Below are 19,392 nucleotides of genomic sequence, written 5' to 3'. Positions count from 1 at the left end.
TGACTCACTCGGACAGAAAGTCTGCATGGTAGTAGTAATCAGACAGCTTGTCCAGGAAAGAACGAGGTTCCAATATAAACGTAGGCAGTACAACCTTGGACAAGTCCATTCCTGGACGGACTTGCTTCAGCAGTGTCCAAATTAGACTTTTGTTTTCTTCTGACACTACTTCTGTCTGAGCAGCCTCCCCTGCCTAGGATGGAAAAAAAGACACAACTGCTTACAGAAAGGAGAAAGAAAATAATCCTCCAGAAGACGGTCAACACATTCTAAGGATGCAATGAGAATGGAAAATGGATACTTGAAATGAACAACTCAGAGATGCTGAAGATGGGGAGATGCTATGGGAGAAAAATCAACTTTCTCTAGATACACTTATGATACATCTTTAATGAAGCACGATAGATACGCTATTCAGCATTAAAAACCGCATTTGTTTTCATCAGCCCTAAAACAGAAAAATTTGAGGTAGAATGTTGTTAAAAAATCCTCCCTTAGTCCTTTGCTAGGCATCAAGTATATCACCCTGTGTTATCATGTGCAGGACTTACACAGCAAAAGGCTGTTCATTCTACCAACTTTTCCCCACCACGAAAGCTGCCACATTTATACTTCCCAGTGCCTTGTGGTGTCAACAGCATCAGTGGTTTTCATTAAAGAAAGGAAAGCTAGCTTTTCCTTAGGTTTTCCTTGAAGAAAACCTAAGGAACCTAAAATTCACTACTCAGGGGTAAGTGAACAAAACCAGCAGCCACACTCCAATATGCTCCTCTCTGTCCAAGGACAGGAGAGATATTCTTCCTTACAGTTTCTGAAATGAAAAGCAAAGGTTGTAGGAAAAACATCCCTCTTTCCAGAAACAGTTCTAAAATGCATACTTAAGAATTTATTGTCAAACTCCTCAACTTTTCCTAAACTACTGCTTCTTCTAGAAACAAGACTAGAAAGCAATAAAACACTAAAACACAAAGTATTTATGTCCCATAGGTAAGAAAAAAAATCTCATAGTTAGCACCTGAGAAGAAAGGGGAGATCTGTGAAAAAGCTCATCTCAATTTTTGTTATTAACTTTTTTTTGGTATCTTTATAGCAAGTAAAACATACAGATACCTATCATATTTGCCTGTGTGGATATGTAAGACAAACTGCAGTAATGGAATGGCAGCTCTGGGGCATCCTATTAGAATGCAAGGTGACATTAGAAACACAGCAAGCCTTCCACTGAGTTCTGCAGACCCCATGGCTGCTTAACTCCTCTCCTGCAGTAGAAAAACACAGGTGCCAGCTTGCGTTAAAATCTTCAACTTGAAGATTTTTACTTGAAGAAAAAAACAGGAGTAAGTTAATAAATAGAAATAACAACAAAGGAACAGGTAGATATCGTCAACTTCTGCTGCAGGTGGCCCTTTCAAACTGAGCACCTTCTGTCTAAGCTGTATTCCAGATAATCTCATTACCTCTGTCAAAACAGCACAAGCACAAGAGTGTTAAAACAGAGCAGAACATGGGCGAACAGAACTTTTCCCACCCATTATTGCTGAAAATACAAAAGCCAATCCTGCATGTCAGCTTTCAAGTGTAGTCTGACCCCTAAAATATCAGCTTTCAAGTGTAGTCTGACCTCTAAAATATCAGCTTTCTATTTGGAGAAGCTGCTTGCTCACTACATCAACAGCACTTTTACCTCCCCAAGTTCTTCATGACTCTGTTCTAAGTAAGTAGTTTCCTTGATATCAATTGGTTCCGGATCGATGTAAGAATCATCTTGTCGCTCCGATGTGTCGCTGTCGCTTTCTTCGCTTTTCCCCAGTCCATCATTATCAGATTCCTCGTGGTCATGGTCATTTTCCTTATCAGATTTGTCAGAGTACATATCTTGATCTTTAAAGTGATGCCTTTCAATTTCACTGTCATTTAACCTACAAAAAATAAAGGCTAAATGAATCTTCAGCTTCACGCAATAATTTTGTGTTTTCAAACCAGGATCTTAATAAAATACACACTAAAATTGCCAATATGAAGCCTGATCTGGCAGCAATATCAAACTAGCTTCACTGGAAACATACAGCATGTACTCTTCTCACTGAACTGTCAAATGCACCAAGTTTAGAATAGTTCTATTGGAAGGGACCTACAATGGTCTACTAGTCCGACTGCCTGACCACCTCAGGGCTGACCAACGGTTAAACTATGTCATCAAGGGCATTGTCCAAATGCCTCAAACACTGACAGGCTTGGGGCATCGACCACCTCTCTAGGAAGCCTGTTCCGGTGTTTGACCACACTCTTGGTAAACAAATGCTTCCTAATGTCCAGTCTAAACGTCCCCTGGTGCAGCTTTGAACCATTCCCACATGTCCTATCCCTGCATCCCAGGGAGCAGAGATCAGCACCTCCCTCCTCACTTCCCCTCCTCAGGAAGCTGTAGAGAGCAATGAGGTCGCCCCTCAGCCTCCTTTTTTCTCCAAACTAGACAAGCCCAAAGTCCTTAGTCACTCCTCATAGGACATTCCTTCCAGCCCTTTCACCAGCTTTGTTGCTCTCCACTGGACACATTCAAGGACATTAACATCCCTCTTAAATTGCGAGGCCCAGAACTGCACACAGTACTCAAGGTGAGGGCGCACCAATGCTGAATACAGCGGGACAATCACCTGTTTTGACCAGCTGTTTATACTGTGTTTGATGCATCCCAGGATGTGTTTTACCCTCTTGGCTGCCAGGGCACACCTCATATTGTGTCTACTGTCAACCAGCACCCCCAGACCCCTTTCTGCAGGGCTGCTCTCCAACCACTCCTCTCCCAAATTTATACTTGTTTCTGGTGTTGCTCTGCCCCAGGTGCAGAAGCTGGCATTTGTTCTTGTAAAATTTCATGCTATTGATGATTGCCCAATGCTCCAATCTATCTAGATCCCTCTGCAAGGCCTCTTGCCCCTCGAGAGAGTCAAGAGCACCTTCCCGTTTGGTGTCATCAGCCAACTTGCTAACGGTGCGTTCAACTCCTGTATCCAGATCATTGATAAAAATATTGAATAGAACAGGCCCTAGAACTGAGCCCCAAGGAACACCACTGGCAACCAGTCGCCAGCCAGATGTAGACCCATTCACTACATCACTTTGAGCCCTGCCCTTCAGCCAGTTCTTCACCCAGCATGTCATGAACCTGCTCATCTCACAGCTGGACAACTTGTCTGGAAGGATACTGTGAGGGACAGTATCAAAAATCCTACTGAAAATCGAGAAAAACTACATCCACCACCTTCCCTTCATTCACTAGGCGGGTGACCTTATTGTAGAAAGATATCAAATTAGTTAAACAGGACTTTCCCTTTGTGAACCCATGTTGACCGTGCCCAATGACTGCATTGTTCTTTAAATGTCTTTCAGTAGTACAAGCATGATCTTCTCCATAATTTTTCCAGGTACTGAGGTTAGACTAACAGGTCTGTAGTCTCCTGGGTCTTCCCTCATGCCCTTCTTGTAAGCTTGGAATAACGTTGGCTAGCTTCCAGTCTGTGCAAACCTCCCCAGACTCCCAAGACCTTTGGTAGATGACTAAGAGGGGTCCTGTTGTAACATCCACTAGCTCCTTCAGTACTCTGGGATGAATCCCATCAGGCCCCATTCAGGTGATACAACTGGTCTCTTACAGTTTCAGTGTCCACAAATGGAAAGTCACTGTTTCCGCACTTGTGGTCCTCCAACTCAGAAGACCAGACAGCCCAAGGTCAACCAGTATTATTAAAGACTGAGGTAAAAAAAAAAAAAAAAAAAAAGAGCATTGTATGCCTCCCCTTGTTCTTCACCCCTATTTTTCAGGTGACCATCTTCAACAAGTATCAGTCCAATGTTTTCCTTGGACCTCCTCTTGCTATTAACATACTTTAAAAAGCTAGCTCTCAGCTGAAGCTAAAATGGTTTTCACCTTTCTTCTCCCTCTCCTGCCAACCCTATTAAAACTAGGCCTGCAGGTTTTGTTGCTTAGATAGTTAAACACACTGAATACTCTTAGAATATGCTATATCCAAAGATCTGCTTAATTAAAGCATTAGTCTTAATTAGATTTAACAGTTGTAGCTAATTGCTGTGGGCCAGCTGCTGATATTAAACTACTATTCATGAGTACAGATCTCCAGCTGAATTGTACACAGCAGTTTTATTGTTTCCATGAGATAATGGAAGGAGCACAACTGTAGCTAAGCCTGCTTGGTCATCCGGATAGGCCCTTGAATCTGGGTCAGGGGCAATAATTTGCCTTTTCTGTGCTTTTCTCAGACTATCTATGCCAGAAAGAATTGCATTTCTCCCAGTCCAGGTCTCTGTCTCAAATACAACAGCAGTACAGAATTCCTGCACACTCAGAAAAGGCAGATGGGCAGCTAAACCTTCATGGGTGGGAGGGAGTATTTGAAGTAAATTTACATGCACCTGAAAGTATATTGAATTGGTGGAAGATTACTGAGATAAACTGTGCATAGCGCAAGCTTCAGACCCAATTATTCCAAATAAAGGACTAAATCTTTTATATTTTCTAATGCACTTTGGTACCACAATTGAAGTGTTTGAAACTCCATTAATTTGCCAGGCTTGTTTAATAATGTATTTCCACAAAATCTTACAGTCCTAAAATTCTGGCTGAAAGTATTTAATGAAATAAACAGGGAATTACTCAAGGGCACTCAGCCATTAGATACCAGGTGAGTGATACCAGATATTTTCAACTTTTATATAATAATATGGTAACTGAATCATTATTCATCCATCTGACGATTCAAAGCTGAGACATGCTGAAACCATTTAAATAGCAATAGGATTATTCATTTCTTTAACCAAAGAATGCAACTTATATTCACATCTACCAACTTTTGTCACATGTACTGAACTTATTTTCAGGTGAGGCTAACAAGAGAGACCATCTTCAAGATACAAAACCTTAAAACTTTAACAATTTGAGTACTTGAACTTACTGATGCGATACTCAACTTTGAGCTCCCTGGGCTAAATTTCCCTCTGTACTCACTTTGCTTGAAAAAAGATTTTTTCATTTTATCCACATACAATATAAAACACAGTGCAAATAAGGCATATAAAGATAATTCAGGAGCAAAAAAGAACTGCAGCCTTAGGAAGAGATTCTCCCTGTGGAGAAGTTATCACTAGAAGGTCCTACCAAAAGGACAATCAGGTTTAGTAATTAATTCACTTACGGTAAGTTTTCTCCACTGTGCAAGTTGTTAGCACGAAGCAGACCATAGAGAGAGACATGAGTACTGTCTGCTGAAGAGTTCAAATCATGTTCTTTACCTTCTCTAATCATTGTACGTTTAAGCAGACTTGAACACTTCAGTGCCAGCTCCAAAGCATCCATCCAACACCTGCCTAAAGACAAATTTATTATTAGACTAAAAAATCAAAGATTTACCTGAATGATAAAATTTCCACTTCCTAATTTCACAATCCTTTTGGGTCTGCTTACATTTCTTTTGAAGACACACTTCAGAGCCATTCCATGTTACATGCACTGGATTTTATAATATGGTGGGAACATAAAACCAACTCACAGCTACTCAGCTCTGGCACAAGGGATGCTTCAGGATAGGACGAGCAAGGTAAATCATAATTCTGTTAGAGCACATTCCAGCATTTCTTCCTTAATGCGAGTATGGTTTCATCCAGGCCCTGACTGCTGAATTCCTCCAAAGTTGCCTCCAGCCCTGCTCTAGTTTTGAAGACTAAGTAACTGTATCCGTTGGCAAAATTTGCTCATACAATAACAATGTGGAAAAGGAGCTATGACAGCATATAAATGCCATTTCAATATAAACCAGCAGATATTCTAAATAGTTTTTTGGCTAGAAGTAACTAAACAAATTTGTGTGTTCTTTCTGCTCCTTATTTCTTCATTTTCATGTATCTAATCCATTTTTCAATATAGAAGGCAAACGGAGCCCTATTTTTGAAGTCTGCAGGGGTATGCTTAATTAACCAGTAGAAAGAAAGCAGCTGCTACAAAGGTTACACAACAGTCTTAAATTTTGTTTCAACATGTAAGCTTTGAAGATGGTTGCTGATAATGACCACGCCCTTCCCGCTGATGAAGGGTGTTACAAAACTGTATTTTGAGGGAATTTTTACTAGTAGAACTCTGTGCAACTGCTGCACTTCATAATACACAAATGCTTTCATTAGCAAGAAAGTATATACACATTAGCACTTTAGAAAGGCACTAGTTTGAGTATTTAGACACACATTAATATAGTTGTATCCGAAATAACCCATTCCCCCTCCTGTAGCCAGCCAACACGAGGCAACTGCAAGGAGTTCAATGACAGTTTCTTCAGGTCAAAATTTTCCTTCAATAACCATAAAAAACTACCAGTACCAACACAATTGAATGGACTAAGCTAAGGGAGAACCTTAACAATGATTAAACTGCAAACACAGTGCTGTAACAACCGTAGAAAGACAACTGAAACCATGTCTTTCTAAAAACTAATTGCTGTCACTGTGGAAAAACACCGAAAGATCTATTTACCATCTGATTCTGAAGCGGCTCGGATGATCAAATAACTGCTGGGCAACGGCTGAGTTATAGAACCAACTGCTTCACCTTTGGGACCCTTGAAATACACAAAACAAGCAACAGCATCAGATATTTTAATTCAGTTTTACAGTTTATAATTCAATGTAATAACAAGCTGACACACCGCAGGGCTATTTACTGTCACTCAGCAACATCTAATGAAGACATGAATGGAAAGATGGACAGCCCTCTTTTACTGGATTTCTTCTTCAAAGACTTCATTCTACATACAGCTCCCAGTTCGACCCCACATTAAAAAGAATGGTCTTTGGGATTCAAATAATTTTTGGTGGTGTTTTTTTTTTTTTGTGTAAATCAGATTTGGCATAGTAACATGGAAATGCTCTGCTGATGCTAATTATAGCAAGATGATAAAAGCATCAAAAGGAACATCACGAGGGAGTCACCCTCACTGTCTGGGGATTCCTGCAGATGGGTGTGAAGAGATCACAAGGGGCAAGCTATTCCTCTTCAGCTCAGGATTTCAGCTAAAGACATAAGATTGAAAGAAAGCAAAACAAAGGACATGTCTGTGGGGGTGGCTTAGGAGAGTTGATTTACAACAAATGCTGCCTGGTAGAAGATCCCACATTCGTACAGCTCTTCCCCCTCCAGTCCCATTTGTTCTTGATGAGAGCAAAGGTTCCTCTCAATTCCTACAAGGATGCTACGGTTCATAGCACAGAGAGACACGAGGGTAAGCCAAACCCTTGCAGAAAATGGGAGGCCTTCTTCATTGATCCATTTCATGCTTGTTTTACATGCCAATGTGTTTGGTGTCTCAGCAGTATCCTATACTCCAGAACTGCGTGATTTTTGCCTGTCTTCAGAAGACAGACGAGTCAATCGATATTTAAATAAAATGGAAATAACTCCTCCCACCCAAACACTATGTATTGCTATAGAAACCCACTCATCCTTTCTCCCTCCCTCCTTCCCCTTCCACCTCTCTACCTACCCAGTAGTCAATTCCACAAAACGTTTAGGTGCCTAACTGCAGGCTTGGCATTTAAATAAGAAAAAACCCAAGATGATGCCCAGGTCCATAAAAGACACTTAGATGCTTAAGTCTCTCTATAAAGGGTATCAGCAGGACACCATGACATTATGCTCAACCAAAAGACACACGCAGGATGTCAAATGCCAAAGTTTAATTTTCACTATGAAGTTCTTCACATTCCAAATTAAAAAAAAAAAAAAAATTAAAAAATATCCAAAAGACCTTTCCATTTCTATCAAGCTTCAATTTGGAATAAAATGCTAGAGCAACCATTTTAAAGACCCCTCAAAAAAACTTTACTTATGGTAACTTTGAGACAACTGATAGGCAAAGAGGGCTGTATTAAACATACTTGAAGCTATTGTTGAAAGCTGGGTTAAGCCTGCCTAACTGATGAGTTAACACATTTTGACCTCAACTGATTTCCCCCAGAGAAGCCTAATGAAAAGCCAGTACAAGGCTTAGAAGAGGGAATTGGAAAGCCAGCAGAAGTTTTGAGCAAAAGCAGATAAAGGCAGATATTTTAGAAGCAAGCAAATGAAACAGCCAGAATGTTTTTGAGGGCGAGAGGCAGGTAACGAGGAGTCTTGGTAGCACTGAAATACCAATACAGGCAAGCTAGTGCTGGTGTAAATGATGTTCAGAAACTCCCAAATAGTCAGTATGGAGTAACAGCAACGTGGGTGTTAGAAACAAGATTCCAAACCTCAGCCTCCTTTCGAGCGAGCAGAAAGGTGCACCTACAAAAAGTCTTTGGTGATGCGACATCACGGGGATCAGGAGTTAGTGGATGAGGAGAACCAGAAGGGACAATCCTATGCACGAGCACTCCTCACCCCGAGGGTAGGCAGGGAGGGAAGGGGTATCACTCTCACCAGGCCCCTGCGGAGGGGAGAGCACGGCGCCACAGGGCAGCGCCAGGCAGGGGTGGAGAGGTGCTGGGGACCGTGGCACCATGAGTGCACCGGCACTGTGCAAAGGCCCCAACCGTCTCAAGTCCTCGAAACTCTCGGGTCACAGGACACAGACTAAGGGCAGATGTCTGCCCATGAGATCTCCCCTTCAGGGTTATACTGTGGGCATGCAGGGTACACTAGTTACCAAACAACTATAATTTAGAGATGGTGTGGTTTTGGTTTGGGGTTTTCTTTTTAATGCAAGAAAGCTATACTCCCCTAGGTGCTTTGACAATACGTTGACTAAAACCGAATTAATAATTTGCAGCAAACATTTAAGTAGGTTGACTTATTTTGGAATAACTGCTTGTGGATCTTGATTTTTTCTAATTGATTACTGTTCCAGAAGCACTGGGCATTTTTTGTTGATACCACCCATTACGGTTTCAAAATCAATTTTCAGTATGTTAGTGTTATGTACTAGAGACATTAGTTTCCATTTGTATGGTGACTTTATTTGAACTGCTCCTGACAGAATGATGGTACAACTACTCCAATGCAAGAAATGGGTAAGTTAAAAATTCCACTAGATTAAAAAATGTTGAAGTTTACTTCCTACAGAATATTCATGCCAATAAAACTCAAATGCAATGAACATTCAGGGAAAGCAATAAAAACCAATAAGCAGTCACACTTGACTGATTTTGCTCATGAAAAATTATTTGCAGTAACTTTTCTAGTTATTAGTTTTAGAAAACTGAAATGGCATCAGGACCAGGCACATGAGGAAGACAGAACAAGGTACAGTGAGTGCATCAGCTACCTCAGAGTGCAGGAGGAACATCAAAGACCACAGCAACAGGCTTAAGAGAGCGTGTGAAGTGACTGGCCACAAACTACTGCAGAAGAGAATTTGCAGTCTGCCAGAAGGACACACTATGGGAAGTGTGTTCAAGTGAGAAAATCTCCTGCAGTACTTACACCTGTATTTCTTGCAACGCCATCTTCCTGCACTGACTGCAAACAAGGCTCATTTTGCCTTAAACTTCAAGTTTGTTCTGGTACATCTACTCTGTAAATCAGTCAATTGCTATGACGCTTATGAAAGTTTGCCTCATGATAATAAACCTGTAACTAGGACATTATAATTGACGAGGTAAACACGGCAGAAAAAGGTTTCAAACTTCAAGGCCTTTCATCTACTTAAATCCAGTAATTCTCAACTGCAAATAGCCATACCAAAATGAACAAACGCCACTCCAGCTCTCAGCACATTTAGAATGGACAATATCAACTTGTTCAGGTTCAAAATTTGACCTACCTTAAAAAAGTAAAAATCTGGTGGGGCATGTCCTCTAAATTCTAAATATCTAGTTAAAAAAACAAACAAATCCATTTCTCATTGCCAAGCAATAAAGAAATATAAGACTGATTTGTGATCTTCTGCAGACAGGCCACCACTTTGCAATGTATGTATACATGATCATAAATTAAAGCACATTAACACCAAACCCTATAACTTTGAAAAAGGATATGAAGTTTGTGTTCTGCAAATGTGCGATTATCACTAGTCAGTGAAAACTTTTCCTAAGGAGTATTAAAATCAAATAATTCAAAAGCAACTACAAAAGATTTGATCTAAGCTTGGTAAATTTAGATAACATTGATAACGATAACAATTCAGAAAAGACCACAAACAAATATCAGGAATTACACTAGCTGACTGACTTCCCAGTCTGAGATAAGGAAGACAAAATCAATGCAGAATATTCTACAGATGTGACGATAACTCTATATCAATTTAAGATTCAGAAGATACAATCTCACAGTAGCTATCCTAAGACGTATGTTGCAGAGGGCATAAATAATTTATTATGACAAGGGTCCTAATATTGTACAGTAAGTTCATCTAAAGTAAAATGTCATTTCAGGAGGCAAATATGTTCACTTGTGCTGTGCTTCCGCACCCCCTCTCCATATGCAAACACGAAACAAGGACTACAATAGTTTATTTACTAGAGTATAAACAATGAGCAATGGTAAACATTAAAGATTCTTAAGAGAAATTAAAATAAACCTTTGCTGTGCAGAACACACTGTGCTTTTCAACACTTACAAATTAGAGCTGCCCACAATATTATGCCATATATGACAAAGCAAACAGACCTCAGAACTGAAGGAAAACGTTTATCTTCCTAAAATTGTAGCCAAAAAGGAACACAATTGGCTAACAAGTTGCAATATAAGCTATTATTGCACAAGAAGTCATTTGAATTTCTACTCTTACAAGCAAATCAAACTAGGCTGACATTTTATTACATGAATATAGGGTTGGAAGCCACATCTCAACTCTTTCGTTTTAGCAAATCACTTCCGTCCTTATTTTCTCAGATTTGACTGATGTAAAATACAACATTATACACTCATTCCTTGCACTTACATGATTGCCAGTGATGGCATTAACCTCTTTAATGGCACCCCTCTGCACACCACACTTTCTGAAGTTATTTAAGTATACTTAAATAACTGAAGCTATTTAAGTATACAGAGCAGCATAAATCAAATATTTTTTGTGATTAAGACGACTAGATGTTGAAGGCTTATATTCAGAACAAACAAACCATTAAAGTTATAACAGAAAATAAAGTTCAACTTTTCATTAAAGTTGTCTTTACTTGTAGCTGGCTAATGCTAGTCATCCATTAAGAATCATATATGCTACCACTAACCTTTATAGCCCATATGGACTGCTCCAAAGGATGAAAAAGTTTGAAACAAAAGCCATCTTTTTTAGAAGGCCTCTCAATGAGTTCACAAGCGTTCAGGAGCACTGTTCCTACCCACTGGCCATTTTTGGGGGTTTTGTAAACAAGCAACACTCCTGGTTTCAGTACACACCACAGTTTGGTCCAGCTTTTCAAGGTACCACGAATCTAGAAGATAAATAGCTACAGTTATATCTCGGTGAAGCCAATAGCAAGACCATGCCCCTTAACAAAATGAAAATGAAAACTGAAATTATTTATTATTTCATTTCAATCAAAGATTATCAAGTCTATCAAAAGTTTATCCAGGTTTATCAAAGACAATACAACGGTACAATTTCAATGCTCACTATTCTATTCTTTCCTGATGAATACTTATTCTGCAAAGGGGTATACACACATCCAGATACGGGAAGTATGACAATTCATCTGAAATCTTCATGAATTTTCCTGTCTGGAAGATATTTTATCACTAGCATGAAGACAGGATAGTATTTAGAAGCAGAGCTCCTCTGAAAACAGGGCAGATGTCTGATAAGGAAAATAGGATATCCACAAGACAACTCTGATGTATTTGAATTTCTTAAATAAAATGTCTTATAAGGGCTGTCAGCTTTAACCCATATGTGAAATATAAGATCCTTTCAAGTCCCTGAATTTGCACATCTGATTAGACTGCTTGCATCAATTCTGTCAACTCTGGATTTTAATTACTTCTGTGTTTGTAGGACTGAATGCCAACTTGACCTCTGAGCAATGTTTTAGCCTGTTTACACTGATTTTTGCAAAAAACTGGATAAACCTTTTCCAGACAAGCTATTGTTTGGAGTTAACTATAAAAATGGGTAACAAATCTTTTTTCTCGTACAATTTCCAAGGCATATATACGAATTTAAGAAATTATATAAAAATATATAAACTGCACTGCTGATGACGACACTGCTCTTTGAGAAATTAATTCCTCACCTTTTGTACCAGCATTAGAGGACAGTTAGTTCTTAAGAGAGGAAATACACAAAGAAATACTAGAAATACACAAAGAAATCTGTATTCAAATATCTGATTGAACCATTGTATGGACATAACGGAGCTGCAATTCAAAGTTGAAAATGGAAAGCACAAAATAAGAATCATAAAGCAAACTAATCTGAAGTCAATGGCAGCACACACAAGATGCATGTGACTATGGTGACTGCAGTAAGTGGGAGCTAGTTTCCTCTATTATTCCCCTAGGATTTGAGCACAGAGACCCTGGGATGCAATTAGTGGCTGCTGTGCTTGTAGAAAAAACATTAACAGCAAGTAAAAGATTGAGCCTTTTCTATTTTGGTCAGAAAGCAGCAAGCAGCTGCTACATCTGCAACTCGGGTTTCACACTTGGATTCTGACCTTCAACCAGTCAGCCATAACAATAACTGATGGGTCTGTGATAGTGCTAAGTAATTCTTTTGTAGCTCTCTTCTTTTCTTCTCTGTAATTTTTCTTTTGAACCTGTAAATAATAATAAAAATATTTACTATGCCACAGCCGTAAGTCACTAATCAGAGCACAAAAAGACATCTATCAATACAAGCTGAGGAAAAACATGCTCAATTCAATCTGCAATACAGATACAGAGAAGTAGCTTTAAAACACATCTAAAATGGTCTGTTTCAAGAGCAGCTACAATGCAATCCCTCTGCAATTTGCTTTTAAGACTAAAGACTTTGAAACTCCTGTTAGAATCACAGAGGGAAAACCAACCAACCAAACCAACCCCTTTCCCCCCTTCCTTTCCTGGTGTAAAATACAAAATCAAATTTGGGCTAGATTCACATTTACCGGTACATCATCAGATCAGTAGTCTTTACCCACCAATTACTTTCCCTCCCTAGTAGAAATTTGCAGCAATGTATCTCCCTCTTTTAGAGGCAAATAATTTTATGTTTCTGCTGACATGATATCTGCCAAACAGTGGAGTTTGGTCTTGTTACAACACAAGGGGAAGAAGGCAGTAGAAAAACCTCAGGTACTGCATGCAAATTCTATCTTTGGTAATTCAATTCATCATTTCATTGTATGTGGGTGTCCTGAGGTCCCTGCCAACTTGAATTATCGTATAATCTTCTGAGTTATCCTATAATCTTGTGCCATCTTAAGGACCACATTACAGAAGCCTATACTCAAGTAAGAGTACAATAAGATTTGAAGAGAATCAACACCACAACCTCTCACAATACTTAAATATTCCATAGTACTTGGAATGTACATAAATACTCCATTCATCAGTACTTGGCATTTTTGTCTTCTTGTTAGAGAACATGGTAAAGCTATGTGAATGCATTTATAGTTCATGATGAGTTACTTAGAAATTAATTCACCTTGAGAGATTCTTTTTTTGTAAGTTTGCTTGAAGATAAAGAAATGTCCTTCTCAGAGCCATTGAAAAGCTTGGATTCAGACTGAAATTCACAAAATGCATAATAAATAAACGACAATGATAGATACAAGGATATATTACTGTTGCAGGCACTTTAGAAAGTGTTTGAAGTGCCCAGCTATGTTTGTAAGGTTCCCATTCCCACTCCTTTCTCTACTGCTTCTCCCACTAAAAGAAAAACAAACCACCAAATCCAAACCAAACAAACCAGAACTTGTAACATGAGCCATTCACCACCTATTTATAGAGTCTTTTTTCGTAAGGGTTTTATGGGAAGGAAGACTGAGATTCTTCCAGAAGAAGCTGAACTATATGCAGTCAATATTTAGCCCATGTAGCCCATTACTTGATATGTCACAGTCTTGACTAGTTAAGCATTATGTTAGCAGAGACAAGGTTTTAGGAGAATCCTCATGCTTAATCACAGAAGTCATTCCCATGACATACAAATCCCAATGCCTTCATTCATAACTTGACAGCTCCTCCGAATGGATTGCTATAGAGTCACTTACCCCATGACCCATGAAGGAAAATACAGCCTCTTCAATCTAGGATTCAGCGCTCTATAAATCACCAGAGCACAACCGACCATTAATGGCACTTGTTCTGCTCCTTCCTCCCTAATTCCATGCTCTGATTACTTCACAAGTCATCTCTGAGAAGCTCACAGTGGCAACAGAAAGGGAAACGAGACTCAGGTTTGCTTATGAAACCCAAGTCCCTATTCATGGCAGGACAATATGCTGCCTCAGCACCACATGATTTCTCCCTTCCCACGTCTTATAAGGTTCAAAGTTTACTCCTTGGCATCTGTTGCCTACTAGTTGAAAGGGAATTAGAGCCACCAAATATTCACCTTGGGATACAGAGCTCTTTTAAAAAAAAAAAAAAAAAAAAGAATTGATCACAGAGTTATCATGTCATTCCTACTTGCAAGGCAGAGAACACTGAGTAGGTATCCACTATATATAAACTTCAGGTAAATTACAGAGTTGCATTTCTTTAAGCACTGAAATATAAGCCTGATGGATGCAAAGTTACTGCCTAGTAAAAAAAAAGAATAAGGAAAAAGAAAAATCAATGTAGCCTTCTAAACTGTAAATTCAAGGACAGTTTACGAAAACTGCTTCTCAAGATGTTTAACAATTTCTGACTAGTCATTTCAAATCTCAGACTACAATGCAATGTCTATTCACTGAATTTTTATTTTGGAATACGATAAAATGTCAGTCAAAAAATATGCAAGTTTTGAGAAAACTTATTGCAACAATAAAGACAGTGCACTTGAGCACTCTTGCTTAACACATGAGTGGCTCAAACCAAACAAGTAAAAATTAAAGATTAACAGTGGAACAAAGCAATTTAACTTTGATCCTATTTTGACGCCTTTCACTCAAAACTAAGACTTTACAGGACTCTACTTGGATAGCTAGTGTCAAAAAGGTATGTGCAATAACTAGTAAAAAGTAATTTTATCTCAAAATAATTTCAATGATAAGTAAATGTTCCCTAACTTCCATATAAATCTTGGAAAAATGAAGGAAACCTCTTCATTTTGTATTAATGATATGTTCTTAACGCTCAAAATTTAGCTTTAAGACAAACATACAACTTGAAATTTAATTCCTCTGTCTAGAAGTTAAAGGAAATACAGTACTTTAAATGTAATAACAGAAGAGGGGAAAAGGCTTATCACTGTCACATAAGAAGAGGTAACGAACTCGTTATGCAAGCTATAATGGAGCACCTTAAGTAAAACATTTATAAATATTCTAGTTGCTCACCAACAGAAAGCTAATGCAATCTAAAGGTCATGCACATAAAAACCCCAAACCAGTAAGTATCACGGGGTACAAAAACTAATTTTCTTGGTATCTCAGTTTTAAAGCTCGCTAATGCGACACTGAGTAAAGGTCCATATTTACCTGTCCAATGGATTATGAGACAGATCAGCGATGCGTCTATTTTTAAGCTATTCACTTTCTCAGTATTACATACACACAAAGTAAATGGGATTAAAATTTAAAAGAAGAAAACGTTTTAAGAGAACTTACTGCAACCCCCAGCAAGTTACATTCAGTACCAGATTCTGGGCAAATCTCATCACGGCTTTTCCATCCTTACTTAAAAAGAAGGGCTGCTACTTTACCTCCACAGCTGTGATAGTTACCATATTGTGTCAGCCTGAAGTTTATTTGTGGGTTATAAAGGAACCACTAGTCTTATCAAGGCCTACATGCAGTAATTGTAAAAATAAGGATGAAGAAAAACATGTATTAGGAGAAGTAGGAATTTTGGTCTCATTTGTGATAGTAGAAAGACACAAACAAAAGTAATGACAAAGCACACAAAGACTTAAGACAGACAAGAACCAAAAATAAATATAAGGAACAGAAAAAACAAATTGGATAGTCAGAGATAAATGATGAATAGAGTCTGAAATAAATCCGAGTTAAAAGAGACAGTATTAACTTGATTTTCAAGTAAAAAATGACTTAGAGGTTTCTGGACCAACATAGATATTTTGATCAGAAGCAGGCTGGATGGTGAAGTGTGCTTCATTGGTCTCCCTGACAAGTGAGGCTCTAGGACACAGTAAAGCTGAAAGACGGAAAGTTTTGTGACTCCAAGTCAAATATAAGACACCAACCGCTTGAAATGCTTAGCTACACACCATAAAACTGCAGCATCAGCTGCAGAAACTAATCTGCTCACCCCAGTGCAGTTCTGATGACACCATTTAAGCAGGGAAATGCTACTGTAACCTTTAAGTTGAGCTGATTTTCCTTTGATATCTCTTTAACATTTCTCTTTAAGGCACTGACACCTGAAATACCACAGAAAAATTAGAGTCATCCCCCTGCCTTCTAGGGTTGCGGCTGCCTGTGCCCAGGGCCAGCTCTGAGAGACTGCAGTACTAACCCTGCCGCAGAGCCCGATGGAAAGAGCTGTGCCAGAAAGCGGTGAGAAGCCGGCATCTCCCCCATCTCCCTGGGGAGCCAGCTGTGCTCAAGCTCAGGTCTTCACCTTCTCCTACAGAGCAGCCCACGCCTGCTGCGCACTGACAATCTGTTTAAGTGTCTGTTATCACATTTGCCTCTAAAAAACCATGGACATCCTAGCAGAAAATAGAAAACCACACAGCTGGGTAATTTAAACTGTATCCTATAGCCAGCCTAAATAAGAAAAACAAGTGAACTTAGCTACTCCATTCAGTGATTAAACCATACACAACCTCCCTGCCTGCAAAGTGCAGTTTTTCCCTCTTCTCTTTAATCTTTAATGTCTTGAAGAGAAAGCGACAGCTGTTTTATGAGACCCCCAATTGAAAATATTTTTTTTTCCTGGAATTCCACACCTAAATACATCAACATTACTAGATAAAAATTCAGTGCATTGATATGCCAGGCACCTTTGCCAACCAAAATGTTCATGCACAATAGGCAACAAATAAAGAAGGTTGCATCAGAGCAGCCTATACGGCGTCCTAAACCTGATAGCTTCTATAACTGTAACCTACAAATTTAAAAGAACTTGGGAAAGTGTAGCTGTAGTAGATTTTTCTCTATGCTACTACAATGACGTTTTACACAAATGTCTCATCATGTGCATACTATTTCAATACCAGAAGAACAGAACATTTTATCCTGAATAAGAATGCTGTTGGAAACTATTTGGGTAGACAATTGTGATCAGAACAAAACACAGCTCTGGAGAGAAAAGACCTGGGATGACTACATAAAAAGATTCTTTTTGGTTGGCTCAGGTAGTTTATGCTTTCTTCCTTTTAAAGTTTAGCCACTCCAAGATGCTGAGGTTTTGGTGACTGCAGTGTTCATTTCCCAACTCCACTTTGGACGTTCTCGGTTTTCATGGCATCTCAGTGAGCCTTTTCCATCTTGGAACTACACTATGATGATTATGAATTTGCCTGGCTTCTGCCTTTTCCATTTCTATTATCAAGACCACCAGAAAGCATAAACATGCACAGCAATTATATCTAGATTAATGTTATACTGAGTATGCTTTCCTTTGCATTCTCATTGCCTTAACGAAATGGGCCTTTATACTTGAATTCTGTGTACAGAAGTCTTTGCAACACACAGCACAACAGATTACACTTAGCTATATTTTACTCTGGCAATTTAAGCCATTAAACTAAACTTTTTCCAATTACAGGTTTTTTAACATTCTCATAAGAAGATTTGCTACAGCTCACTGAACAGCATCTTCACTTACAGCTTAAAAGGATTCTAAATTCTGTTCCATAGCAAGAGTTGGCCTCCATCCATCATTACATATGGCGAGACAACTTCCCGCCCCAAGATGACAGTGAGAAGACTCCACATTTCATTTTCACTGATTTGAACAGTAGATTTTCATGTGATGTCATCCCGAGAACTATATTAAGAAATTCCCTTTAACCTTTATCTATTGCTGAATCTGAAGAGTAATCTTCAAGATTATCTACAATGAAAGTTAAACACATTTGCATTTAATTAAAAATGCACAACTCCTTCGCACACTGACATTTTTAAGACAAATTAGGAGGCTGCTTTCCTTACCTTGCTTTTTGACATAGAATGTGCTGTATCCTCTTTGCTTTGTGACACATCATCCTTCCCTTTGTCAAAACCTTAAAGAAAAGACAGCATTGTTGCAAATGATTTGAAGACATTAACATTTTATATGAGCAAGCCTTTGAAATAAATTTGCAAATTGTGTTTAGCACAAAAAGCTGCAAGCAAATTGGATTTTCAATCACTGTATATATACCAGTTGAAAACACACCAGCTACTACAATATAAACTAATTTAATACCCACTACGAGACAAGAACAGTCCACTGTATTTGGATGGTGCTGCACCTGATCCAATAACCTGAGGAATCATAAATATGGTATGCAAACTTTTGTCCTTTTATCTTTTCATTCTCCCCTATCTGCATACACGCATGCCCAGAGCAGAATAAAGCCTTTTTTGTTTTTTATTTCTGTAGCTAGAGCTAATTGTTAAATACCACCTACATGAAAGCAAATCTAAAACACTAATTAAAATTGCCAATCAGTTTTTTGCAAGAAAATGGAAAAGGTTGCTTACATTACCCTTGAATTTATACTTTCAACTTGACACTGCATAAGCGTAACTGCAAGATTTTATATTAAAACAGTTGTCGAAATCCCACATTTGTCTTCTGCGAGTGACTCTCAAAGTTCCACACTTTCCCAGTATTCAAAAAGCAGTGAGCCAATGGCTGTAGCCAGTATATGGGTGACAATGGAAAGGGAGGTCACAACTGGCAATAGTGCTGCTGCGCAGCTGCTATGTGCCATAGAACATACACCAAGAACCTAGCATCCTCTTAAGAAAAAATAATCTACTCTGGTTACGAGACAGGACATCCCAGTGATCCACTTTCTTTGAAGATATTGGTGGTTGCGTAAAGCTTTTACAAACAGGAATAAAACAAATTGTGCAATGTATTTATCTGAGTAAGTAAAAATGCCATCATTTTCATGCCCTCAAGACAGAAGGCAGATAATTATGAAGTCATACATGAATTTCAGCAATAATGCAAGCAGATGAGAAGTCTTGCATGACTCCGACAGTGGTACCCTCAGCTTCAGCCCACCAGAGGGCACCACCTCAGCAGATAAATTGCATAAACAGACAGCAAAAGCTCTTCGGAGCTTCCCTTTGAACATGCTCCCAATTTTGAAACAAAAT

At 38.9% G+C, this 19,392-nt stretch overlaps 1 protein-coding gene across 8 annotated transcripts in view; it reads right to left on the bottom strand.

Annotated features, from left to right (window-relative positions):
- The window catches only part of OSBPL8 (oxysterol binding protein like 8), a 95,707-nt gene that overhangs the window by 12,288 nt on the left and 64,027 nt on the right, over positions 1-19,392 (bottom strand). For 6 of the 8 annotated variants that reach the window (XM_063322889.1, XM_063322890.1, XM_063322891.1 and 3 more), the window contains 8 exons: positions 18,232-18,302; positions 13,608-13,688; positions 12,637-12,738; positions 11,212-11,415; positions 6,539-6,623; positions 5,211-5,382; positions 1,685-1,919; positions 9-193 (listed from right to left, as the gene is read on the bottom strand). In XM_063322889.1, coding sequence (XP_063178959.1) covers positions 9-193; positions 1,685-1,919; positions 5,211-5,382; positions 6,539-6,623; positions 11,212-11,415; positions 12,637-12,738; positions 13,608-13,688; positions 18,232-18,302 — 1,135 coding nt within the window. Of the gene's footprint in view, positions 1-8; positions 194-1,684; positions 1,920-5,210; positions 5,383-6,538; positions 6,624-11,211; positions 11,416-12,636; positions 12,739-13,607; positions 13,689-14,178; positions 14,420-17,905; positions 18,134-18,231; positions 18,303-19,392 lie in introns of those variants that run through there. The other 2 variants (XM_063322896.1, XM_063322895.1) reach the window with 2 other exon arrangements.

Source organism: Chroicocephalus ridibundus, chromosome 1, assembly GCF_963924245.1.
Source record: "Chroicocephalus ridibundus chromosome 1, bChrRid1.1, whole genome shotgun sequence".
Taxonomy (NCBI): Eukaryota; Metazoa; Chordata; class Aves; order Charadriiformes; family Laridae; genus Chroicocephalus; species Chroicocephalus ridibundus.
Note: the sequence above shows the minus strand (reverse complement) of the source record. Positions and strands in the feature narration are given on the sequence as shown.